This window comes from Lonchura striata, chromosome 3 (genome assembly GCF_046129695.1).
Source record: "Lonchura striata isolate bLonStr1 chromosome 3, bLonStr1.mat, whole genome shotgun sequence".
Lineage (NCBI taxonomy): Eukaryota > Metazoa > Chordata > Aves > Passeriformes > Estrildidae > Lonchura > Lonchura striata.
The window spans coordinates 1,233,794-1,261,159 of NC_134605.1; the positions used below are offsets into that span (position 1 = coordinate 1,233,794).

Below are 27,366 nucleotides of genomic sequence, written 5' to 3' on the forward strand. Positions count from 1 at the left end.
AGCCCTGCAATGACCTCTGTCCTCTCTCAGTTCCAGAGCAGCTTTTTGCAATTCCCCAGTCTACCTCCTCCTTTACCATCCTAAATAATTTGTCCATCCCAAAGCAATCCCTTAATTTTCAGCGAGCACATTATCCAGCCCCTGGCACATGGTGTCATCAACCTCCCTTCCTGGAGGAACATCCCCTCTGCTTCCCAGCTTTAGTCTCCAGTGGGAGGACTTTGATTTTCGTGGCAGCTTTTGTGCCTCTGTAGTGGCCAGTGACAACAGGAGACCCTTCACCCTTGCTTGTGCTTTCTGAGCCCTTCAGAGATTTGTGAGACAGAGTTTTTTTCCCCTTTGCAAAAGCCCTGTCAACACTCCCCAGACAATTAATTGCATTCTTGATATAGTTTCTGGTCATTGGCCAGCACAGAAATGAGGTACAGACACCAAGAAACCTTCTGAGAAGGCATTTTTTTAATTTTAGTGCAGCTGCCCTGGCCCAGGAGCTCTTTGCAGTGCTCTTGCTGCAAGAGGGAGGCTGCAAAACCTGGCCATGCATGAACTGCTGCACAGCCTCACAGCAGCTTCTCACCTTGCCTGGACCCCCTAATCCCCCTGCCAGTGGCTTTAATACCTCTGTATTAAAGAAGGCAGCTTAGGGAGAGGCTGCTGGGAATTTATTAGCTGGGATCTTGGGAGGCAGAGCCTATAAAATAGAAACTTAATGAACAGCGTGCTGGTCAAAAGAGTTTAAATCATACCTAGCAATCTACATCCTCCAACTCCTCACCTCCATGAGATTCCAGCAAGGGACCAGAGTCACTCTGGAACTCTGGGCATGAGTGAGGCAGGGGCCAGGACAGCTGCTTTAGATGATCTACAGAGTTAGTGGCAGAGTGTAGAATTAGCTGATTTATTTGAAAATTAAAAAAAAAAAAAAAAAAAAACCAAAAAACAAACAGACCAGAATGATGAGGGGAGATGCATTACACTGCTTTTGGTTTTTGCTAAATGTGAACAATAGCACATGTTGTTTTAGAATTTAGCTTTGTTAATAATACTGCAAGATGCACTGAAAGCACCTTCCTGGTGCCAGGACTTTCCAGACACCTGTGAGGCACCACCAGCTCTCAATTAGGCACAGGAAGGAAAGGCAGTGGTCCAAAAATTCAGTCAATCCAGTTTTAGGCTTCCTAATCCCAACTCAGAAGTGGTGAAGCCACATGAGAAGGCAGCGATCCAGGATGAACTTGCTCTACAGGTTCCATTTTTATTTATTTTTTTTTTTTTAACAGGCTTCCTTTGAAGCATCAGGCTTCACCCCAGATCAGGGACCAGCTCATCTGTACATCTAACCTCCTTCCAGAGCAGCCACAAACTGCCCCAGTGAGAGACATCCAGCCAGCCCAAGCTGTGCACAGCTCAGGGAAAGGCAACACCAACAGGTTAGTGTCAGAAACCTTCAGTCCCTCCCCCTGCCCCCTTGAATACCAAACAGCAGAGCTGACACTGCAAAGGCAGATGTCAAATCCTAGTATCTGCTCCTGTCATGCTGAAGAGAAGCAGGAAAAGGAGCAGTGGCTGCCTGCAGGAGATCTGCTGACATCACCAGGCGTGAGGATGCTCAGCACTGATGCCAAGGGAATGAATGACAGTTCTCCCCCCTGGAACCCCAGGGACAGTTCACTTGGGTCTGCACTTCCAAGAAAGTGGGATACCAAGGGAAAAAACAGGAACAACTGTGTGTACAGGCCTGCTGGGTGCCTGTTGGCAGCCCTGCTTGCACTGGCAGGAGAAGAGAGCCACGGCCCAGGCATCACAAAGCTGCACAGGGCTGCTCAGGACCTTTTCCTGAACTTTTCCAGGATAAAACCAAAGGAACTCAAGACAGGGTTGTGAGTAACTGATCTGAGAGAATGTGGGAGCAAGACACATTTGCAGACACAAGACATCTGCATTTGGAACAGAGAATAAGAGAGAAATGCAGAAGGGAGTGGATGCAGGAAGGAAGGGCCAGCACATGCCCAATTCTTTTTTCTCCCTTTTCAAGTATCAGCCACCATGTGCCAGAGGTCTCAGGCCACTGTGCCTGATGGACCTCAGGGTTCTCATGCTTCCAGTGGTCTCTTCCAGTGTCTCCACATGACCAGTCCCAGCCGAACAGCAAAGATCAAGCACGTCAGTGCCAGCAGAACAACTGGGGAAAAAACACAGAGCCATGTCAGAGCATAAAAAAGACAGTTCCTCTTGTCATACTTTAACTCCCAGAACAGGGGTATTCAGGGAAAGAGAAAAAAACCCACAATTGCCTGTACAGGATCCAGAGTTGTATCTCTCAGAGTTTTACTGCTACACAGTGAAATTTGCCCAATGCTTCCAGGTCAAGGAATGTCTAAAAAGGGGGAGGCTTCCTGGACACAGGGGTTAAAATACATTACATTAACAAAATACTCCAAGAATAGTAGAACTATATAAAGAAACATGTACTAGTTTGGGAAAAGCACATTCTTGTCCTACCAGCCAAACCAGCTGAACCACTACGAATGAAGTTTTGCTGGTAAGAAATGTACCTGCTGCAGGAACAGAGCTGCCTGCTAGAGACCAAGCACACCTCCACACTCCTGGTGGCCACAGCCATCAGGACACGAGCTCCCAGTGCCCCCCTGGCAGTGGCAGAGAAGCTTTGCCAAGTCCTGCTGGGTGTTTTCAGTGCCAGGCTCCAGCTGCACTCACAGCAAAGGGAGCTTGACTGGAGCAGCTCCAGTGGTGGTGCCAGTCCAGAATTTAGCTTGAGCCACTGGTTTGTGGCAGTGGGAAGGCTGAAGGGTGGGAACATGCTCCCTTCAGCTGACCCCGTGGTGGGAATGGGCATCTCAAACTGTTTCAGCAGGATTCAGAGTTCACAGAGCTCAGTGCCTTTCATGCCAGCACAAAACTGCTCATAATAGTGCAGATCCTGCCAGACTGTGATTGTACAGAATTTGGACAGCTTAAGCCCTTTTACCACGGATGACTACACTCAACTCTGCTACAGTGGCTGGCAGCAAACAGATAATCCCAGGAAAACTTGTTAAGGCTAGCCTGAGCTGTGCATAGGAGAGGAGCATCTGAAGCCCTCTGCCCTCATGCACCTCCAATGGGCAAATGGGAGCCCTCAGCCTTCATCCCAACCCTGCTCTGTGTCAGATGGAGCTGCTGGAGGAGCCAAGGGGGTGCTGGAGGATTGCAGGACAAACACATTGCTCTGGGAAGTGAACTTGAGACAACACAAGGTTTGGGTTCAGCCCCGAGGCTCGTGGGCCATGATTTCTGCTCTGCTTTTTCCTTAGCAAAACAAATACCTTCCAATACATCCCTAGTTCTGCTTTGAACAAATAGAGCTCTTCATGTGGCAAGTCAGAGGAAGGATGGGAAGTGTTTACAGGCCTTCTTTTACAGGAGCTGGAGAGATTCACCTATGAAAACGTGGTTGGTCTGTGGGGATGAAAAGGAGCCGTTCCCACAGGCGCTGCCTGTCAGAGCTGCTATGACCACGGGGTAGACTGTGAGGTTGTAGCGGACGTACTTGTCAAGCAGGTAGTTTTCTAGATAAAACCTGTGAAGAAAAAGAGTGACCAAAGTAAGGATTCTCTCTGTATGTTGTTTTCCATTCCCTAAGAAAGGAATTAGACAGGGAATGGGGAGGTTTTGTGGGCCAGCTGGGACAAGAGACCAAAATGTTTCATTTTATAATATTCAAAAAGTTCATAAATCATTTATTTAAGGTAACTTTGGGGAAGAATAAAGCCTTGTTTCATATGGTTTCGGTATCACACCTTCAGCTGTAAACCTAAGGCAGGTTGGGCTCGTGCATGTCGCTACAGGACACGAGAAAGCACAACACGAGCCACTGCGATGGCAAGGTAAAAAAGAAGAAGGTTTATTTGCTGACTCCAACTTTTATACTTTCCCAAAGGTGACAGTGGATTGGAGAGTGAATGGGCCACCTCTCCAAAGACATTGGACAAACCACCAGTACATCAACTTCCTCCACCCCCACGAAGGAATGCAAAACAATATGTTGTTTATAGAAAATGTGTGGGAAAGTTTTCTAACAGAGTGTAAACTCAGAAGGCTTTAGAAAATCTTAAGGATCAAGGCAATACATGCAAGTCACAAAAACATGTTCCTGGCCCACAATACTTATTGGCATTGCTGAGGTCAGGGCATAAAAGCTCTGCCCAGACTCGTAGTTCATCTGCCATGAATTGTACCAGAGGCCTTTGTCCTCAGTGTTGGGGGAGGGACAAGTGATGAGTGAAGTGGAGCAGCTAGTCACCACTGGTGACAGGTGGAAGGGGTTTCTGAGGCTCAGTGGGGATCCTCGGGGTCGCTTACCATATCACCAGGCTGAGAGCCAGGATGCTCAGGGAAGCAGTGGTTGCTTTCTCGTTGGGCACGTTCCACTTGTGGATGAGCACGACGGTGAAGTTGAGCAGCGTGGCGATGCTGGTCCACGTCAGGTACAGAGCCAGCCCGTTCTGCACCTGCCACGCAGCACAGCAGGGGACAGGAGTGACACACTCTGCTTGTCTTTGCTGGCCCCTAGGCCCCGCTGGAGTTAAGCCAGACTTCTGGACCCAGCTGCAGGAGAAGTCCCTCAACACAGAGAAAAGGTGAAACCTTGGAGTCCAGAGGCGCTCTGGAGATCCAGCCCAGCCATGTGCTACACTGGTGTGCCAAGAAGTGCCAAGAACAGAGCCCACCCCCAGTTTGTGCCAAGAGATGTGGATGTAGATGACATGTAGATGCCTTTCCAAAAGTTCCTGCTAGGAACTTTCCTGTGCAGGGCAGAAATTTTTCCTTACTTATGTTCTGCCACTGGATATTTCACTCCTGATGCCTCCAGCACTGCCCAGAGGCTGTTTTTATTTACCATGTACCCACAGCTTCTCAAAAGCCACCTACCAGAATGCGGATGAGCCAGAGCTCAGCCTTGTGAGCCTTCACAAACCACGAGGAATGGATGCTCAAGGCTCGGTGGGAAACAAACAAGCAGGCACATGTGGTAAGGGACAGGACTGCCAGGAACACCAGGGCTGGAAGGAGGTATCTAGGACAAAGAACATGTACACACACAGCAGACATCACATTTTTCTCAGTGGTGTCACAATGCCCTAATTTGTAGCTTTAGTGTTTGGTCTTTACTGGCTCTAAGTTGATCGGCCTTTAATAAAGGTAATCACTACATAGCCCTCGTTTTGACATATTCCTGTTGCAGTTTTACTCTGTTAATCATGAAGTTGTTTTCCTGGCTGCAAATTATTTCTTCACCTCTTGACAATGGTGCTCTCCTAAGCCCTTAATGTGACCATCATTATGGAAACAATCCAAGGCAAGGAGCTTAACTGCATTAATACAGGGAGGCATGGCTCCTGTCTTACCTATGGAGGCAAAAATGTAGAACAACAGCTTTGAGGAGACCTTAGACTTCAGGGACCAGTCTGTTTCATGGGCAAGATGACAACAGAATGCAAAACCCCCAAACTTTTATGAAGGCTACATTTTGTCAAAACCTGGCATAGTTTTCCAGGTGTGATTAAGTGTTCACACACTGAGAAAAAAAAAATTAAAAAAACCCAAAAAAACCCCCCAAAAACCCCACAAAACTACTGGGGCAATCCCATGAAGAGTGTTAGAAAGTATTTGTAACAGAAGACTTTGTAACTTACTCTCGGTCCCACAGAAAGAGCCATCCAACATTGAGGCCATTATTCAGACACCACGCCACATAAAAAGGTATTGGCAGCAAGTCTGGCTTTATGAAGACATATCCAAGTTCATTCCTGCCAGGAAAAAGGGGGTATGGAGAGAGAAAAACAATGCCTGCATTGACCAAACAAATCTTTCTGGCCTAATTTGCCTTATATTAGGAGGGACTTTACATTGGAATTAAATATTTTGGCTCTGTAATCCATTAATTTTGCCCCTGTGGATTCTCAGCCTCTAGCAGTGGGTAAGTGCAGGTACTGGGTAAATCTGTCAGATTCCCTGAATTTCTGGAAACAAGGATTCATTGAGGACTTTACACACTTTGATAGCTGCCCACACTTCAGAGGAGTTCATGTAGACCTCCAAACTGTGTCCCAGGTTTGGATGCTGGATGTAAGAGACGCTCCAGCCACAGAGCTTCAACATTTCAGGCAATGGCAATGGGTTTGCTCTTGCTAGAAACCCCTGAAAGGAAGGTAAGAGCCCAAAAGAAAAGACACTGTCCCTTCTCATGTATACTGTAAAGAGAAATAGGGGAAATACCTTCGGCAGATCCCTGACAAGGCGTAGAGCAGCCAGGCGAGCTGCCAGGCGTAGATGACGTTCCAGATGAGGAAAGTCCAGCCAGCTGGTGTGAAATCTGTGCTGTACTTGGCTGAGATGTTTCCAGGGGTTGTCCTGAACAGACCTGTGGAATGTTGTTGCAGGCAAAAGTGTTATTGCATCCAGAGGATGGGGAAAGATGCTGATTTTCCTCAGCCTTCAGCCTTCCTCCCTGCCTCAGTGGGTTCAGGGATGATGAGAGCATGCCCTTGGTGCAAACCAGCCACGTGCTGCAGTTGGTTTAGACACCCATGATGGGATCACTGTCCTTTATTGGGAACACCGTGCACCTTCCCTCTTCCCCAGAGCCAGAAGAAACAGCTGTCTGTGTAATGCAGAGGGTGGCGTGATGGCAGGTTCAGCCAGGAGTGTTCAAATGCAGCACTACAAACCCACAGCAGCATCCTGAACCTCTTCCAGCAGGGATACAGGGGTGTGCAAAGACTGCCTTCCAACCACCACGAGCTCCAGTGGGGACATTGACTTGGATTTCCAGGGACTGGATAGGGTTCAGGCATTTGGCTGTAAACCTGGAGGATGCACCAGCTACTCCCACCTTTCACAGAACAAGGTGAGTTTGGAGAGTTGGTGAGGCAGCAAACACATCTGTCCCATATAAGACACCTTGTATCACTGCATAATACCAAGCATGAAACCCACCTCTGAATAAAGAAAATTTGCTTGTATTACCTTTGAAAGTCCCAGTGGCATTTCCAGCATTCATTATCACCATGATCATGAAAGTAGCCAGAGACAGAAACATCACCAAGATCTTCAACTTATGTAGAGCATCCATCTTACTCTGAAACACATCAGAGATATTGTTGGCTTATCCTAAAGGAAGCCTGGATTTGTTCCACATCCCAGAGACTGTTTTGGAAATAATGTTGCAAATTCACAAATTTTAACTGCCTAGTTTCATTTGTGGAGTTTTCATTAGAACTGAAAAGGCCTTTGCATGGGCTGGGAGCATCTCTCTTTGGTAAGATCTTATGAGGTTGCAGAATAGAAATGGGAAGTTTTGATAGAGCCACCTGCTCTGCCACCCTCCATTGCAAGAGCCATAACTTAAATTTGCCTAAAGTTTTCACAAAGGCCTAAATAATTAGCCCACAAAATCAGCTTATCTGGCATCACTGTTGCAGTTTTACTGAAGCAAACAGGCTTACCGATTTTGCCCACTCTAGGAAGCAAATATGAAAATGTTGCAGCCTTCACTTTGCAGCCAAATGCCTTTTAGTTCAACAAAACTTCTCACATTTACCTCTCTAATCCTATAACTGTGACAAATTAACTTCCTTTCATGGTGGTATTACCTCCTCATCTACTAGCTGCAAATAAGCTTTAAATGCTTTAGCACGTCTCAAGAACTTTATAGACTATAAAATCCACATTCTACAATTTTTCAAAGCTAGTAAGTAGTGGATTGATCTTTCCCAAGAGATTTCCACTAGTCCAGCATTTTTTCTATGCCAGAAAAATTCAGTGCCACCTCTAAGAGGAAGCACACACACACCCAACTATAGGCAACAGCTTTATTTCTCCTCACAGCTCAGCACTTGAGCTGCTCTCTCTCTACAGTGGCACGTCAATGCTTTCCAGGGCTGGCAGGAATAACAACTGAGTTGTTTCACGTTGCTCAGTCTTGAACAATAAATTCCAGTTCCCACTTCAGTGGATTGTTTTATAGTTCCAGCTTTTGTTCACAGAACGCGCTGCATCCAGACACGTCACAAGGAAGTGGGAAGGGAGGTCTTGTTTCCTGTGAATCCCTATATGGTTTTTTCCTTTTCAGTTCTATCTTAACAGAAAAAGCACCATTTTAAACAATAAAAATTAAAATCCTCTGTGGAAGAATGCAAGATATGAAATGCCATTTGATTTATGTAAGTCAAATCCCAGAACAACATGTTGTCTTCAACAGATACACTGGATTAGCAAATTCTGAAAAGAAAAATCCACTACTGTACCTTTGTGTTGTACTATTGCATTGCACTATTAGGGATACCATTTCTGGCTCAGGAAATAACTGACATGCAGATTTCTGAAGGCTATGAAAATGTAGATGAAAAATATCACTGTACACTTGTCAATGATCAAGGAAATAATATAAGAATAGGACATTTGCCTGCTCCAAACCAGCACACGGGGCTAGATGGTCCTGTGATCTCCCTGTCAGGCCAAAACTCTGACCTCCCATAGTCCTGTAGTTGACTTCAGAATCACATTTCTTTTCATTAGCATATTTAGAAGAACCTTGATTGCACAGCTTCAGAGAAATCCATGTTTGCTTTCACAAGTCCAGGAGGAAAGCCTTATTAAACAGGTCAATAGTTTCACTAGTGTCTCTCACCTCCTGCCGCCCTCTAACTTATTGCTTGCAATAAACTGCAACATTTCCTGCCTGCAGTCTCCAGTCACAAACACCCATTAGAAGAATCAGAAATATTACTCACAGGAATCCACACAGGCTTTATGGCAGAGTTTTACAGCTGTGGTTCAGCTATAAGCAGCGCTGGGGAATCTCCGCCTCCTAACCTTATCTAAAGAGATTTCATACAGCTCTCAGCAGATTATTAATCACTTATTATTATTTAAAAAAACACCTCACAGAAGTCAGACATACTTTCTCTCTGCGTGCTGCTGCAGCCTCCAATTGGCTAAAGCCTCCCAAAAACAAGCACTTATGCAAGAGAAGTGTGATTACTTAACCAAAGCCTTTTATAACAGCCAGACATCTCATAGAACATTGCATGCTCCCAACTTGTTGGCAGACAGAAGCTAATGAGTGCATGCTCTGGGCTGTTGCCTGCTTTGTCCTTCCCCATCCCTGCCAGGAGGAGGGAAACTGAGGAGTACTGCATCTCAAAATCTGAGCACTCCTGAGTGGGAAATGCTGGCAGGAGGGCTGGAGAAACGGACTGGATGTGGGGTTTTGTTGCCCTAATTCTTAAGATTTTTCTAAAGCCTTCTGATTTTACACTCTGTTAGAAAACTTTCCCACACATTTTCTATAAACAACATATTGTTTTGCATTCCTTCATGGGGGTGGAGGAAGTTGATGTACTGATGGTTTGTCCAATGTCTTTGGAGAGGTGGCCCATTCACTCTCCAATCCACTGTCACCTTTGGAAAAGTATAAAAGTTGGAGTCAGCAAATAAACCTTCTTCTTTTTTACCTTGCCATCATGGTGGCTCGTGTTGTGCTTTCTCGTGTCCCATAGTGACAGGGTTTGGGCAGGATGGAGATAAAAATGGTTTGAACTGGAAGGGACCTGAAAGATCCTGTGGCTCCAGCAGGGACACCTCCCACTCAGCCAGGTCACTCAAAGCCCCACCCAGCCTGGCCTTAAACATTTCCAGAGGTGAGCACAGAGAACCACGGGAAAGGTTGGGTTGGAAAAGAACTCTAAGATCCAGTCTAACCATAAACAACCTAGATCCATAGTCTGGATCCTGTGAGCATCTTCAGACCTTCCTACAGCCCCAGATGGAGATTGGGTCACAAGTAAATTTTTGTTCTTTGATATAGAAAAGGTTGCTGCCCCCCCCGTGCAAGCCCACTCCGCAGAAGCAGTGCAAGCCATGCAAGCTGATCACCTGCACCTTCTATCTGCTGCAGAACCAGTCTCACCACATCCACTACTTTCATTCTATATTTCTGCTTGTTTCCTCTTAGATTTTGATTTTATAGCCAATTTAAAATATTCCTCAGCACCAAAATGTTGTTTACCTTGTGCATCCACAGTGCTTACCAAACAAACAGTCTGGCTGGGAACTGCCCCATGTCAAATATAAAGGCAGTGAATTAATTAGCACCTATTTTACCCATTGGAAACAACATCATGGGACTGGGAATTAACCCAGCTGGAGCTTCCTTGGCCACTGAGCTAGGGTGGAAAGCCCACATGAACAGGGATTTGCCAGCCGTGGGAAGTGCAGGGCATCCAGCCAGCACTGTTGCTGTCTATTTATCAGTGTAGATGTGAGGTCCACCCTTTGGAGGCATTCTGAGGTCCACCCTTTGGAGGTATTCTGATGTGGAAACCAGTGGTTTACATATGATTATTTCTTATTAATTAAGAAATAATTGTGCTCTACACATGGATCAGAAACAAGAGCTGCTTGTGCATAGTGTGCTCCTTGAAGAAGGCAGAGGCCTGAGCTCACAGCATGGTGGCATTGGCATTTTTCTCTCCCTTTTTCACTTTGTGAACTCCCCCCAGATATGTGCACAGTGACTCTGCCCATGTCCTAGAAACTGCCTTCAAATCACAGGTTTACCAGCCCTTGTTGCAGCAAGCATGGGCTGAAGTACAAGCAGAACCATTACAAACACTGGATGGCCTCTCCTCCTAATAGATTAAAATCTACAATGCACCTTTTCCCACACTGGAGCATGTCTTATTTATGGCCCTCTCATACATATCTAGTGTCTATAGGCATATATATGTCTCTACTTATCAGACAGTCCAAATGACCTCAGCATGATGTCAGACATGACATTTTCTTAAACCCAAATTCTTCAATGAATACAGGCCACTTTATCAAGCCTTTGCCTGTTAGGCACAGCTGGTCAGCCAGGTCCATGCTGAGCTAAATCTACAGAAAGTTCTGCATGCAGAAAACACTAGACAAGTGGAAGAACATTCCCACACACAGCTTGCTGTTCCATGTTCTTGCTGGTTGTTCCAGAATGCATCTTTTGTTGCAGTGAGCCAAGTGGAAGCAATGCCACCACAGTGGTGGCCTTGTCCTTGGCCACACCCTGTAATCCAGACAGAAATTTAAAGCCCACATTCTGAGTTTAAGAAGGTTTTGTTTTTTTCAGAATAAATCACAACACAGGCCTTGGATAAAATATTCAGAATTATTTTATCATGCAGCTCTACAAAAATCCCCTCAGGTATGTTCATAAAATACAGAGCAATGTACTTAGTGCTTATAAAGTTATTAAAATTGAACGTCTCTTGCTTCACTAGGCTGCACAGATTCCCACTTTTGGGAATGCTGAGGACAGCTATAGCCTTAAGGTACCAGAGTTAAACTCAAAGGAATCCTTTATGGAAAGGCCCTACCTTTCTATAGTGTATCTTCTCTGAGAGAGCTTTTAGGCTTATTTCTTCGACATGGGTTTGAATATCTTTGCTGTGGAAGAAATAAAATTATATTGTCACAGGAGTGGCAAATGCAGTTATATGAATTTCAGACATGAAATGGATGCTAATGTTTGGATGCACAAAGAGAAGCGTGATAAAATCCATATTTACAAGAGGATGTGTCTTGAAATCCAGATAATGCCACCGAAGGGAATCACTGGGACCAATTCCATGACACAGACAGTGGTTGGTGTTTTTCAAGACAAGTTGCTTTGAATCAAATATAAGTTTGTATTCATCTGGCTCATGATAGAAAAAACAGTTTCCAGCTAACAGTTATTTCACCATCAAGGCAGTTTTCCACTGATAAGCAGAGGAAAATACACAAAGAGAAAGATCCTATATTTAAAAAAAAAAACCCTCGACATGAATCCTCCTGCTAGTAGCTGAAATAAAACATGATGAGCACAGACAGTTTGAGTCCCAGAAGAGAAAGTGGAAGCCAATTGCTTTCTACCTAGAGATGTGCCTGTGGAGGCTCTGTCCTCAAAATAAACTCATTTTGCACTGTGCAGGAGCTGAGAAAAGTTCATCTGTGGGCAGCTCACCCACCTAATGGCACACACTGCCATCAGCAGGAAACTCCAGAAAGCCAAGCTCCAGAAACACCTCCCCAGCAGGGCAGGAGCTCAGATATTATGATCAGCCTGCCAGAGCCTTCTGTCCCCACCAGCAGCAATGATGGGTTTAAGTCCTAAAGACATTCTGCACACTCAGTGCTCCAGTTTCATCCTTGCAGCCACTTTAACTCCAGGGCTTTCCCAGTGTGCTGGGCAAACTGGCACCCACGAGTCTGTGGCCTCTTGGGAAATCATTTTCAGGCCAAGTTCAGCAAGTGTTGACAACCAAATATACTAATCTTCTAACAACAGCTCAAGCATCCTAATCCTGCAGTGGGTTAATCTGGGTGCCCTCAATGGCAGGGATTTGCTTTTCCTTGCTGCTAGAAGGGATGGGATTTGGCTCTGCACTTGAGGATGGGCACACAGAGAAGAGGATCTGTGTTAGCAATCCCCTTTGGGTATTTTAAGAAGGAAAATCATCTGCTTTTTATTGTTGGAGAACAGAACAGATCCACCCTTTGGCAGCAGGGAAATATCCCCATGTTTGAGAGAGCAAGAAGAGTAAGGAACTCACTACCCTCATATTCTCAACTTGACTTTAAGCTGCCATGCTAAAAATCATTGATCTCCAAATCTTTTCATTGAACTCTAGATTAAGGACATTATTACAAACATTTAAGTAACTCAAACTAAATCCTGCCAACTCTTGTGAGAGAAAGAGGGTAAAAGACAATGTTTTTTCTCTAAACTGAACATCTAAGAAGTAATAAAACAAATTATCCCCAGATGTTCTCACTTACTGGTTAAGGACTGGTGAGTTTGCCTTCTTCAAAGGCAGCCCAAGAGTCTGCCTGCAGCAGTGTCCAGTGTCTGGCAGACAGCATCCACAGCATCAGATCAGGAGCACGGCAGCAGGAAGGCCCAGGGAACCAGAAACTCACCTGCACAGCCACCCCTTCAGAGAGGATGGCTCTGAAAAGGTGAGGAAAACAGCAGAGCTGAGCAGCAATGAACAGAGACACACTTACATGGCTGGATATCTTCCATTTACAGACTTCTTAATTGCATAAAGGTTATTTTATTCAATCCCATGGCACTACTGTTGCTCACAGGACTCTCCCAGGTTCTCCTCCACCGCTGAAGGAATGAAAAAACCAAGAGCACTCATTCAGCACCCTGTTTGCTCAGTGTCACTTCTCTGCCCTTACTGATGCTAAGAACACAGACATATTATTCTCCTGGATACCTCATCACTATCACCCAGGAATGCTTCACAAGCATTTCATTGTTTCTCTCCCCACAGTTCCACGAGAAAAGCAGAAGCCAGCCCCTTGCAGTGACAGCAGTGGAGCTCTAAGCCTTCACTGGGTACAGTGGCTGCTTTGCAGAGCTCACACCAGCATGGTCAGGAACAGAGACAGGAAGGAAAGGGAGGAAAAGCACCTGGACCGTGCTCAGAGCACCAGTTTTTCTTACTTCTGTGGGAGCAGAAAGCTGCCTCCATTTATAGCTGCAGCATCCAGGTCATCCAGAACCTCTCATGCAGAAAGCCTGCTTGAGAGGGAACTGTGGTGGCCTGATTTTCTTAATGGTGCCTTTTTTTGTGGCACTTTATATGCTTCAATGCAGTAGTGTCACCTATAATTGGCAGCATTCAATGCACCTCTCAAGCTGAGCATTTAGAAAATGAGAAATATTTGGATGGCAGCAGCTTTCCTACAAGAGGGCAATTAAACAGACAACTTCCATTCACAGCAGCTGAGTGCCACTCTTAGGTAGGAATACTCCTTTAACACAGCAACTTTGCAATCTAATTATCTAGGTGTTTTTTAAGGCAACTGGGGTTTATATAAAATGTATATGGGTATATGTCACCTCCTACATGCACTATTAGCAGAACTAGAACATTTAATCTCATTACTGTGGGAAATTTGTAGAACAAAACTCTTTGCAAGACCTTAGAGGTAGGGAAGGTGATTTTTTGTTAAAAAGATTCCAGTAAGCTGGTCCTACCCAGTCCCACTCTCCCACATGCACAGGACTGTATGGATCAACCTGCTCAGGATCAGGATCAGCCAAGCACTTAGGATAACACCACCACTTCCCTGCATCTCTGGGATGGGCTCTTCTTCATTTTTGTATGCTCCTTCCATACCCTTCAGCAGTGGATATGATGATCCTGTGTCTATCCCTTCAAGAGTTTCAGGCAAAACGGAGTCTTTTTTTACCCTTATCTGGGCATTTCACAGTTTCTCCACTGTGGGTCATCATCTTGTCACCTTATCTCTAAGGCTCCAGTTTGGGTTTTGTCCTCTGGTTATTTATTTGCATGAAACACATGGTGTGGTTCTGCAGCAATTAATACACGCCACTCCTTTAACCCTTCACCTGCTGCTTTTCTGGTGCCTTCAGGCAGCTGTTTCCTTTCACATCTGTATTGGTATTTCTGCTACAAAACCTCCACATCAAGCATGCCTTAACCACGTGAGACCCGGGCACAATTTGGAAGCTGTTAACTTCCTGTGAACCAGGGCAGGGAACAATTTTGGCAACAAATTACATGGTTTCTGTCTGGCCATACAGAAACACAGAGGTTGAAAATGTCTGTGTGTTGTGGCAAATTTTAGGCAGCAGCCCCTTTAAGTGATTCTTCTGTTTCTATGTTACCACACAAGCTTCATTCACCCTCCTGCCCACATCCCTTATCCTTGGTTTTCCATCTGCTCACCTGTCTCATTCTCAGTATTCCATACAATTGCTCCCATCCCCTTTCCCTTAGAAGAAATGCCACTTCCAAAGGCTGGTTTCTGCCAGTGCCTACCCTTTCCTCTCCCACAAGGATCTGCAAAAGTATTTTCAGACCTACAACTCAACAGAATCATTTGGCTACTTCCTGAAGGCAAAAAAAGCACACCCTTTACTCCATGTTCATCTTCCAGTCAAATTTCCAGGCTGCCTTTCAGAACATGGAAGTGTTCAAATAATGAAAAAAAAAAAAAATATTTCAGACAGAAAGTTAAGACAAAACATCAGTTCCCTTCTAAACTTAGTCAAAACCATTGAGACCTCTTGTACTGTAACTTTGCAAAAATAAGCCAAGCCTGAGGCAAGAAAGAAACAATGGAAAATTGCAGCAACAAGGGAAAACTGCAGCCAAAGTGGGAATTTTGGTGAAGTCAGAAGAGAAAAAAGGGAGCTCTAGCAGCAAGAATAAGGAGGCCATAACTGCAAACAATGGTGTGGTTTTTGCCTACAGTAAATGCATATTTTACTGAAGGCTGCATGCACACCCATCCATGCAGATCCTCACTTTGCAGCCTCCCCAGAGTCATGCAGTGGGTGCTTTTATTCCTTCAAGCAGGAGACCAGGCATTTCCATGGAAAGCCAGCTGAACACAAGGGCTTTGCACCTCAACAAGGTGAAATGCAGGCTCTCACAGAAGCCTTTTTCAACACACAAAAGCTCCCAGGCCCTGCCACCCACTTCTGGAAGCCTGCCTGCTCCTGCAGATGCACAGGAGGACCTGCCCCCTGTGCACCCCAGTGCAGCTGGAGATTTGGGCTACCTGTGCTTTGCACCTGAGATGCCCTATCTTGTCCTTTGGCTTATTCTTTGGAGGGACTGGAATCCTTTCCTTGGGCAATGTGGAATATTAGAATTGTTTAGGCTGAAAAAGATTTCTAAGACCATTGAGTCCACAAGTTAAGCCAGCAATGAATGTGTTTCCAAGTGCCACATCCTACACATCTTTTAAGTACATCCAGGCATGGTGACTCCACCACTTCTCTGGGCAGGCTATGCCAGGGCTGGGCAATGCTTTCAGTGAAGAAATGTTTCCTAATATCCAGTCTAAACCTCAGAACATCAGAAGCATCCAGAAGCATCCAGAAAGGTTAGAAGTGATCAGCTACCTCTTTCAAACACAATTAGCAACAGATTGATGAGGACTGAGCTCCCACAAGTGTCAGAAAAAGCCAATAAGAGTCCAAATCCTGTGCACATTGGAGAGGTGCCTCTTAACATATTTTCCACATATCTCCAAGCCTTATGTTGTCCTAGCTCAAACACCCTTCAGCATTATCGTGGTGCAACTTTTTGCAATTCAATCATCAAAGCAGTGTCTGCCCTTCCTCCTTTTCCTCCTTCCTACTAATTAATTTTTAAGCAAAACTTATGGTGTTAGCAGTTTTGATCTGGTTGTTCTGTTGAGGATTGCCTACAGTCAGAATCCACAAAGCCTCAGCAGTGCCATCACTGTGAGCTTGCTGTCACGCCTGGGAAGCCAGCTGAGCTATCAGCTCTCTGGAAAATAGCACAACAGCCTTTTCTCCTGCATTACACCTTCCAAATCTTTGGCAGACTCACAGACTAAGGCACCTCACTGGCACGTAGTAAAGTGGGCCATGCAAGACACAGAACACTGGCCAGTCAGTCCCCACCCCTCTCTCATCAGCTTTAGAAGCTCAGACACAAGTTGAGGCATATCGTGACTCAATTTTGTTTGAAAGTTTGCAGAAGTGACGGAGTCCAGTCCTACAGATAAACACAGCATCATTCTCACCAAGTGTATTTTTTTTTAAAGACACTGGTTATTACTGCAAAAGAGGTTATGTATATCTGCTACGTGGCCCTGCAAAACTCCTGTGCTAAAACACCAGCAGACCTAAGACCCACTTAGAAAAACTCATCTGCTGCAAATCAAGGAGACTCATGGCTGGTGCCAATTGCTTAAAGACTTGTTCTGACCACTGATGCTTCCAGACAGAACTCACCAACAATGTGAGAAGCAGAACACAGGAATTTTGCTTTCAAAAATTAGGAGATACACACTGAAAAGAGCAAACAAAAAGAGAAAAGGTTTGGGGTTTTTCTTTTGGCTTCTTTCCACCAACATAAAACCCTCCACACCTTCCATGCAGAGTGGTTTTTCTTGAGTGGGTTTGAACCACAACAACTCCAGTGTTATCCTTCCTAAGACGTTCATTCTTTGTGGCAAGTGTAGATCAAACCTACCTGTTACAGCAGTAAATCAGAGTAATAACATCACAATCCATGATTCATTGTGATGAAAGGACTGTCATGGCTGGATCACATTTTATCTGTGGAGGCCATAAATCTCCTTGTATTTTACTCCCCACGAAAAGAGCACTTTCCCAGTCAGAGAAAGCTGCTGAGCCAGAGCTGTGCTCTCAAGGCATGTGAGTGTTCTGCAGGAACACATCCGTCACTTGGCAGTGCTCACCCAAAAGGAGAGCCCTGGGTGATTCAGCACAGAAGTGGAAGCTGTTTTCTGCAATGTGCCGTACAACAGAAAGTGAAAGTGTCTGGAAGAAGAGAATTTCAGCTTTACTGGGGGAAGAGGCATCATGATCACTTGATAGAGCTCCAAATGTTAACAGCCATTATGCTGTACTCACACCCTAAGTATACCACACTGAAGAAGCTCCACTTCCAAAGGCTGCTCCACATGCCAGATAAATCTTTAATACATCAACTTCTACATCCAACATATAGGGAAATAAGTATGTAAAACCCAACAAAACCCCTCGAAGTCCCAGCTCCCCTACCTGACCATGAGCAGGAGGCTTTTCAGAGATGCCAACAGGATCTCTGCAGGTATGGATGGTTTACTCAGACCATTGGATGCACAGCAGCAGAACAATCCTGTTCAGTTCTGCCCTCCCAGCTATCAGTGAGAATCAGATTTATGCCCAGAAGTTCACTGTCTCTTAAAATAAAAGCTTGGAAAAGAGCTCAGACCATTCCAGAAGGATGAGTGCAAAGCCAAGGCCTCCCAACTAGACTATCTAGGGATCTTTGTGTCTTGGATAAGGCTAGAGTTCGAGTGCTCAAAGCTACTCATTCATGGCAGCCACAGACAGCAGGATTTCACCATCATCCAACACAGGGATTTCCAGATAAACAATTTCGTTCACAGCACTTGCTAAAAGAAAACTTGTGAAAACTCTCTGAGAACAGGAGAGGACTATACAAATATATATATATATATATTTGTATATATATTTGTATATGTATATCAGGGACCAGCATTGTCCCACAAAGCGGGACAAGGAGACCCACAGCACAGTCCCTGAGCAGAGCTGGGTGCTGGCAGGAGCTTTCCTCAACAACCCCAGACACAGCAAAGGGGTGGCCCAAGCCCAGGTGTCACCTGGGGGTGAAAAAGGCTGGAGAGAAGCTACAAAACATCCCCTCAAGGGCCCATCCTGACAGCAAAAGCAGAGACCAGCTCACCTAGGAGGCAGCCCAGGGCTGGCCTTAAATAAAGCTGCTGGGCAGAGAGTTGGGTGGAGGTTCCCAGTGAGGCTGCCCAGAGCACTTGGGATGCTCTGGGTGCTTTGGGAGTGTGTTGGGGGTTTTTCACTGGAAAAGCTGCAGCAGGTCAGAGGCAGGCAGCTGGAGGAGCAGCAGGATGGAGTCTCCATGAGCAGAATGGCAGCTGGGAGGTTTATGCCCACTGCACAGCAGCAGCATGCAGAACTCTGCCTGCTGTGTGAATGAGGGTGACTGACCACAACGGGCCTTTGTTCTTTGCTTTGGTCTGGCTGTCAGGACTGTCAGGGATTATAAACATCAGCACTGCAGATTTTGGTGTTGGTGCCAAAGAGCAGAGCAGCCAGAAGCTGTGCCTCCTCCTCCTTTCCAATTTAAAGTGTTTCAGCTAAAAACTAAAAAGATGTTGGTTTGGGTTTTTTTAATCGCTTCCATATAAACTTCAATGGAAAAAGCAAAATCATGGACTTAAATGCTCCTTTTTAAGGGCCATTTAAACTGGTGCTTGACAGAAGACCTCATTTATCCCTCACTAGTCCTGAAGACTTTTTTTCTCTTGTTTTACTTTTTTCCTTGTTTCTTTCACCCACATCCATTCTCATCGTTTCTTCTGGCATCGGCATCCGCTTTCCTGATCCCACATAACAAGCCCCCCCCCCCTTACATAATTGGACTTTTTACAGGGCCTCAGGGCAACCTCTCTCCAAGAAAACAAGAAGGACATTCACTGAAAAGGACTGAAAAGGTCAACCATGTCTCTTTGCTTCCAGGCTTGGGATGTGACCACACAACAGTTCATCTCCAGGGTAGTTAACAGGAAAAATGCCAGCAGGTGGCATTCCAGAATAGCTTCTGGAATTAGTGATGACAACAAAACCTGAGCTGCATCCAGGGCTCCTCTTACAGCTGTTGACATCTGCACAGTGGAAGGGGATGCAGGAGAGCTGCAGCAGCATCTCCACCCACAGCACCTTCAGATAATGGCTGCTGCTGCTGCTGCTCCTCTCTCCCTCTCTCCCTCCCTCCTCCTTGCCTTCAGTCTTTAGGTTGTTTATCACAAATAAGCATTTTCATGACATCTGTTTTGAAATTTTTCCTTGGAAGAGAGAATCCGGGTGATGGATCAGGCTGCCACCTGAACACTGAGTCAGTCTCCACTTCTCTCTACAAGCACTTGAGTATCTTTGAGTGCCACCTGAAAGCCCTGAATACAAAGTCACACTGGAGAACCTTCAATAGAAGATACGTACATGTACATGCATGCATTTGCATGTAGCATCCAGTGGTCACTTTGACTCAGCCTAGTTAAGACAGCAAGTTTTCAAAGATTTCTTTGCTTGCCCTTAAGATTTAGTAGGGTAAAAATAACATTCTCCTGTAGGAAGCTGAGCAAATGCTAAGTAGGTCTTCTGATTGTGGCTGGAAGTAAAAGCCATGATTCCCATTTACAGGTTTCCCTCTGCCATCAAAGTCACCCCTTGCCACAGCTGTAGCTACTTCCACTCTCAGCAAAAGCAGGTATTGCCCAGGCTGTGAGCAGCAAGACACCTGCTGGCTGTGCTAAAGCCTGTTATTTCAGCCTGGTGTAGAAACACCTTCTTGTCTTAAAAGCCTCACTGCTGCAATGTAATAAGTAATGAATCAAAGCCAGAAAAAAACTTGTTCTGAGCATTTTAACTTGATTTGCCTCCTGGAGTTGGGTAAATGGCTGTAGACACACAGCAGTGTGCTCAGGAAGCCACAGTGAGTGGAGCCTCAAAGCTCTAGATTACATTTTGACCCAAACAGGAAAATTATCTCAGTTGTGTAGCAATGAATTCTCCTCATTTGCTGAGACAATTCTATCACAACCATAGGAAAAGAAAACCCTAGGACAAGCAGGTGGATAAACCTCCAGAGAGCCTGTGGAGATGCCGTGAGCACCTTGGCTTCCAGAGCTGTTAGAACAGCTGGCAGTGCCTAAGGAAGACACAGCACCCAGGCTGTGCAGGCACTGAGGAAAAAGAGTTTGAATATTCCTGCCCCAGAGTCAGCAAGAGGGGTGAAAGAGAGATCCCTTCCTCTGCTTTGGCACTGTTTATTCAGAGCAGAACACTTTAAAGCTATCCTTCTCCCTCATCAGCCTTTTGGGAAAACAATGACTAAATGCTGGCTTTGAGGAAGCAGTGCCTGGCTTATCTCATCTCTGCACCTCCTAGTACAGCCTCTTCTTCCAGGCTGTGCCTCAGTTTTCTGGAACAAGGAGCCTCCCAGTGCATGGCTGAGTGGCCACAGGTCCTGTCTGAGCCTGCATGAGCATTCCTGCCATTGGAACACAAGCGACAGAGGTTGGGAACCAGGAGCCCTCTGTGGATGGTGCAGGGTGTGTATCACTGTGGCTGCATCCCAAACCTCTGACCTGGATAAAGCCAGGAGTCCCTGGCTGGCACAGCTGGAGTGGTGGAGCAGCAGGGAGCAGCCAGGTGGGCGATGCCTCAGCAGGTAACTCTTTCCCACAAGTAAACTTTAGGATTGTTGGGAGGACAAGACTATGACAATCCAGCTGGTCTCAGACATACAACGTGCAGGTCCCTGGTGCCAGGCTGTGTTCACCAAGTGCCAGCCCATAGGTGCATCCAGAGACATTCAGCTGGGCTGAGGACTGGCTGTGGTCTGGGCTTTGACCTAGTGGTACTTTTGTCATGCTTATCTCACTGTGGTGTGTACCTGACAGAGGTGGCACTGGGATCCAGGTGCCAGAGGAAGTCAGGAAAACTGGTTTCTGTTCTCATCTCTGCTACTCATTTGCTGTATATCCATGAGTAGTTAATTAAACCTCATCTTTCCACACTTTAGAGCTGTGATAATTACATTTATCTCTCTTTGTGAATAGCAAGGGCTTAGAGGCATTTGAATAAATGGCCTCAAAGAGCCAAGAGTTTTTATAGTTAGTTATAATAATCTTGGTCCTCCCTGATTTTTAGAAGCTCTCCTATTCCAGTGACTCTGCTTCATAGACAAGGCAGAAAAAACTGGAGTATAATTACAGAGTGACTCCATATTCTGCTGTGGGCTCCTTGTGTTTATTTGGCTGAACCCAGCTTACCTCCAGCCTTCTTGTTACCTTGCACAGGTCCTAGGGGAGCTGTCAGTTTTGCAATGATATAACCACCACTGCAAAGTAAGTAGGATTTTTGTCATGCTGTGATGGTGATTAAAAAGCAGCATCATAGCTTTTAACTTCTGAAATAATACTGGAAATTACTAAGCTACAGGAATTCTGGCATTGCCTAAGTGACCTTTTTTCAGAACAAGGGAAGAAATAAGATCTTACTCTTCAAAGGTGTTTAGCAACTTGTTTTTTTTTTCTTTAGGTGCCTAAATTTCAAATTAAATTGTGAGCTCTAATAAGCAAATACCTCAAGTATGGCTGATGTTTACAGTGAGGAGCCACTCCAGGTTTCATGGGAGACTTCATTTATGGTGCCAATGGGGAAATCCCACCCCTTATGTTCTGAATGAGCTTGTTTTACAGACTTGCAAGGTTCAGGGTTAATTTATTGCCTCAAGAATACTCTTGAGGGATTACAAAGTCTGAGGTAGAACTCACTCTTTTTGCTGCTAATAGATAGTAAAATGAGAGTAAGCTAAAACCTTTATATCAACTGCAATATTTAGTAAGTTGAACAGGAACAATCCTGGGCACTGGGAGATGATCAGTGCTGTTTAATTCCTTAGAAAAATGCCTGGTTTGACCCAGGCCAAGCAGCAGCCCCCCAGATGGAGCCTGAAATTGCCACTCCTGCAGGAGTTAGCATGGGGCACAGATCTTTGCTGTTTGCATGTGCCTGCTCAGTGCAGGAAGCTCAGGAAGTTTAAGGTGTGGACAAAAACCTATAGGATGAGCCCCACCAACCCTAAAAGCTCTGTCTTGCTTTTAGACATAAATAAAGGAGATACATAGCAGAAAGGGTTAATTGTACAGGTCAGATGTGCTGCTCCAGAACTTGAAAGCTCCAGAAGAAGAGGGAAGTATCTGCATTTGCAAATGTGTGTGACTCTGTGTGGGTGTGAGTGTAAACATGCACATTTAGAGGGAAAAATCTTTCAAGAAAATCACAGAATATCCACCACCTTTTTTTTACAAGGAAAAGAGATGCCAAGATCTTTGAACTAATTATTCTCTGTGAATCACTCTTGCAGTTAAAAGCCATACCAGCATTTCCAGAAAAACTTTCTGTTCAGTATATGTAAACAAATTTAAAGAAAACAAACAAACAGACAAGAAAATGTGAAGATAAAAGGCTTGAGATAATAAGATTAAAGATGTTAATTGGAGACTGTGGCTTCTACAGACTGACAGTGGTAGCTGAGTTCCTACAAAGGACTCCAGCTCTGCCCTGCCAGTCCCAGTCATTGTGAGCCTGTATCCCAGCAATGCTCTCCCCAAACCCACCTCATTGTGCAGCTTTGACTCAGAAAAGCACACAGGCACATGTTGAGGTGACAGGTTTAGAGTTTTAGGTTTGTGCATGTATTTAAGATCTTTGGGTCTGTGTTTAAATTCATAATTACAGGCAAGTGTCTGCACACGTGCTTTGAACTTGGGCAGGGATCCCCAAAGCATGCATGTCCCCCCAGCCCACTTCTCTCTGGGTCACTTCATTCCTCACCAAGGATGCCAACACTTCTCACCCCTGCCTCAAACCAAGACCTCAGTGTCCTCTGCCTGCACATCATCGTTGTTCCCCATGCAGAGCCCATGATTTTAAAGTCTTGAAATAATAAGCTTTCCAAAGGAGGTGAATCGTCTAAAGAACAGGTGGGGAAAAAAACAGGGCAGAAATTTTATGATGTGTTTGTTTTACTTTACACACTGGATTTACAGCTGATGAACTCACGGGGAGTCATCTATTGTTCTTATTCTGGCTGAATGGTTTTATTTGGAAAGGGAACCAGTGAATTAAAGCATTTGACTTTAATTATCTCACAGTTTTTGGTGTTGTTAAAAAATGCCTATCAGTTTTAAGCCTGTATTTTCCAGGAAACCACTGGGTGAGTGTGTCTACAAGGAAAGCACGCTCATAGGATAGGCAATGACAACATCAGGAGTTGGAAGGCATGTCAGTATGATTCTTTCCCACTGGTATTCACATGCACCATGCTATTGTAAGTGTATTGCTGCACTTGCAATACTCTGCAAGAGATGGTGTCAGCCAGAACAAGAAGCCAAGAAACACACTATGTCTTTACAATTAAGCTTTTTTACCTAACAAGTGTTTATTCAGGTTCACTCCAATTGCTGAAAAAGATAAAAGATTCCCTGAAAAAGGTTCACATCTCCTGTATGAGATACAGCCAGAGCAGATGAGGGAGAAAGGAAAAGCCTGTGCAATAATAGAGATGGGCTAAATGCATGGCAACAAAAACATTTCAGCCTGAGAAGCTGCTACTGGTTCGTGGGCTGCCAGCAGGGCAACGTGCCAAAACGCTTCTGAAATGCGACTGCGGTTGCAGAGAGCAATAAGAAAACGTCTCACATGCCAGTGCAAACCTCTGCTATCCCAACAGAAAGCACAGAGGAAATGGGAATGCAAGCAGAAGCCTGCAAGACCAGCTCTCACTCCCTGACATACTTGTCACCCAGCGAGGTGCGAGACAGGAGGCGACAGAAGTGTGCTCACCCCCTGCTCATAAGTAGCGACAAATCCTGCCTGCAGTTTCTGTAGTTCTTCTGAAACTGTTGCTCCAAAGTGCAAATCTGGCCTGGTTACGTAAAGGCTTCTGCTGTGTCGGACCAGCTCTCTTCAGATGAAGCAGGACGTGACTGTGCCTCTGGCCAGAATGCCAGGGGTTTAATTACTGCCTCTGCCACCAACGTCCCACCAGCCTCACACCAGCCATGACATCAGCTGCAGAAATCTGCTCTGAGTCTCTAAAACCCAGCTGGGTTCACCCCAGCCATGACGTCAGCTGCTGAAATCTGCTCTGAGTCTGTAAAACCCAGCTGGGTACGTGCTGTCTCCCACCCCTTCCCCTGCCTGGGTGGATGCTGCATCTCCCTGGGCAGAGCTGCTCTCCCACGTGGTGTATATCCACAGTGCTAAGCAAGGAGGGAGAGCAATGGGCTGAAATAAAACCCTCACTGGAGAATACTAACTGCTTGGGTCTTCTACCCTTGTTTGGTTTCATGTTTTTCCCTTGCAGGTTTTCCTTGCTGCCTTAGCCTCGAAGAACTCCTCTATAACTGGCGCCCACACCAGCCAGCCATGCCTGAGAGGGAACCTTCTGAGGCAGAGCATTTCTGGCATATTTTCTGCTTGCCATCTGTCTGTAGGGAGCCATCCTCAGGGCAGGAGCCTTCTGTGACACAGGTGATATTCTGTTGGTCCCTATCAGATGATAAAGCTGTTATGAATTAAGACAGGATGAGCAGGGACTGGTGCTGTATATACACAGTGTGCACTGCACCCAGGTGAGTGGGAGGTAAGAATGGGAGTCTGGAGGGCTACTGAGAACCTCAGGGGTCAAACACAGGATTTATCTAGGTTGATGCTGGATATTTACACTGTAAGTGGCAGTTCTGGGCTCCCTTAAAACCCTGTGGAAAGAAATAAACAATTGTAGACATGTTTCCACAGGAACCATGATGGCTCATTCCACCCTGAATTCCTGAGAGTCTCAGTGTCAAGCTGATGGTGCTGAAGTTGGACACCTGAAGATGGTGAGATGAGTCTGACTCCAACACACTTGATTTCTCACAGTTTTCCTTGCTGATATATTGAGAACATTTTTCAATTGGGTGGCCTTTGAGTGAAAAACAGTACCCATCTTATTTTTGTTTAGAGTTATAGTCAATGGCAGCACTGGCTTTTCCAACATATGAACAAAACCCATGGTCTTGCTAACATAATTTCCACTGATTCCCAGAACCCAGCATACATATGCATTTTTATGCTAGAAAAAACATACATACCTTTGCTAGAAAAGACTCCAATATTTGAATGTAATAAAACTGTCATTAAAATTAACTTCTTTTCCCAAGTAAAGCTCTTATGGAAAAAAAAAAAAAATCTAAAGGAGATGTACTCTCAGCAAAGAGGACTAGATACATATCCCTGTCAGAACACATGGAAGAAACTAGAACTAATATCACACAGACACTTCCATGCTGTAAAAGTCTGCCAGGTTAGGAAGTGGATTTACAGAGAGAAAAGCTTCCTAGTTATTCTCTGGCACAAATCAATGTCACAGAGCTGCTGTGATGGAATGGGAGCTTCATACAGCAGCACTGTTATTACATATTGATTCAGAGTGTCCTCAGGGTCTGTGCATTTAACTGGTGCACTACTTTCAGAATGGGTTTTGGTGTGTCCCATCATGCTGCATTCCTGCTTTTGGAAAGACCTGATGGAATGATGGAATTGTTTTCCATAAGGACACTGAAACCATGGCAGTTTCTGAAACAGGTGGCAGCAAACATGGGCACCTTAGGACCACCCACCCTGATAGGACACCAACTTGCTATTTGGGTCACGGTTCTGGGAAAATATGGCAACCTTGGCTTTGAAGGACAAATGGGAAGGTCAATTCTTCTGCAGATGGTTTGATCATTGAATGCCTTTGCCCTCCAGCTCCACTTGTTTAAATGCATAGCGCTTCTTTAGGGATAGGAGTGGCTGCTGACCTCGATATTTAATAATTAAACCTGATCATTGCAAAAAGGCAAAACCATCGCTTTTTGACACAGATGATTTTGGGAAGGAGGACATTTGGGACATTCAGGTTGCCCTTGGAAAGCCCTCTGTCACCCTGGGAATTGCCCACCAGAGCTGAAACAGCAGAAGAAAGTCACATAAAAATGGGGAGATTAAGAAAAGGGAGTGATGTGGGGAAACTGGAAGAAGCAGGGAGAGACCTGGAGGAGGAAACAGCTGGAAAATATGCTTTATTTATTCTGTGGACAAACAGTGCAGCTCCTCCATCATTAACAATTAATCACTCTGGGTGCTCTGGCCCAAGACTGACAAAGGGTTTAGGTGTGGTGACAGAAACTCCTCCACCTCCCTTCTGTGTCCTTGGATCCAGCAGGGAAATATCCAAACCCCAGCTACTCACCTACACCTTCAATATGAGGTACCATAATTGCTGGGTAATTGCAATTAATACCTAAAGTGGCCAAGATGAAACACTAAGAAAATGCACCTCCTGCCTCCTCCAGGTGGATTTTGAATCCCACTGGTACATAGGAACAAAGGATGATTGATCCTTGCTTTATCTCTTGTGTTGTCATGCCCAGATTTGGGCACTGTGACACTCACCAAAGGCAAGGCAGACACAGAAATGTCACCTTCAGTCTGAGATCAATCCAGCACATCCTGTCAAAGCACCCACGCTGGCTGGAGGGAAGGAAAGATGTCTTGGCTCATCTTGGCACCAGACCACTGGGCAGCCAATGAGGAATGACACAGAAGACACAGAAGAGATGGAGGAGGACCACCCAGCCCAGTAAAAAGAATATTCTTCTGGTAAGGTGTGAAGGAGAGGGATCTTCAGGTATCCCTCCCTGAGCATCATTTGTGCATGTTGTCCAAATAATTGTTTGTGAACAACAGCCTTGGTATTAAGGGAAGATTACTAAAGCACCTGGGGATATAAAATATTCAGTAGACAGCCAGTGGACTAGAAGCTAATGGGTGAGGGCCTTACCTTCCAGATAAAGCATCCTGCCAGGAGTAAGCAGATACACAGGGATCCCACCCACTGCAGCACCCACTGGAAGTGTCACTCACAGCACCTGGAAGGAGAAAAAAATATCTTTAGCAAACCTGCTTTCACTTGTAAATTCCCATTGATTTTGATGCTTCCTACAATATGAGTAGAGTGGGACAATCTCCCAAATTGTGTCTGTGTTTCAGAGGCAAATCCCTTTATGGAGAGCACTCCAAGATCTTCAATTAACTTATAGCCATATCACACCATGAAACTCGTGCCACTCATCCAGCAGCTGTCATCTAGTCCTCAGAGAGCA

General features: G+C 45.3%; 1 protein-coding gene and 1 long non-coding RNA gene across 2 annotated transcripts; both read right to left on the bottom strand.

The window, feature by feature from the left end:
- Positions 1 to 441: 441 nt before the first annotated feature.
- Positions 442 to 27,056, bottom strand: LOC110484903 (uncharacterized). Its single transcript, XM_077781838.1, has 8 exons — positions 27,045 to 27,056; positions 7,030 to 7,141; positions 6,280 to 6,424; positions 5,697 to 5,810; positions 4,933 to 5,077; positions 4,363 to 4,511; positions 3,441 to 3,580; positions 442 to 2,182 (listed from the first exon to the last, which is right to left on the bottom strand). Exons 2-8 carry the CDS (start codon positions 7,133 to 7,135, stop codon positions 2,094 to 2,096), a joined length of 888 nt encoding a protein of 295 aa, XP_077637964.1. The 5' UTR covers positions 7,136 to 7,141; positions 27,045 to 27,056; the 3' UTR covers positions 442 to 2,093.
- Positions 11,010 to 13,029, bottom strand: LOC110484904 (uncharacterized). The gene is made up of 3 exons (XR_002467843.3): positions 12,862 to 13,029; positions 11,418 to 11,487; positions 11,010 to 11,107 (listed from the first exon to the last, which is right to left on the bottom strand). It is a non-coding gene; the product is annotated as an uncharacterized LOC110484904 (long non-coding RNA).
- Positions 27,057 to 27,366: the final 310 nt, after the last annotated feature.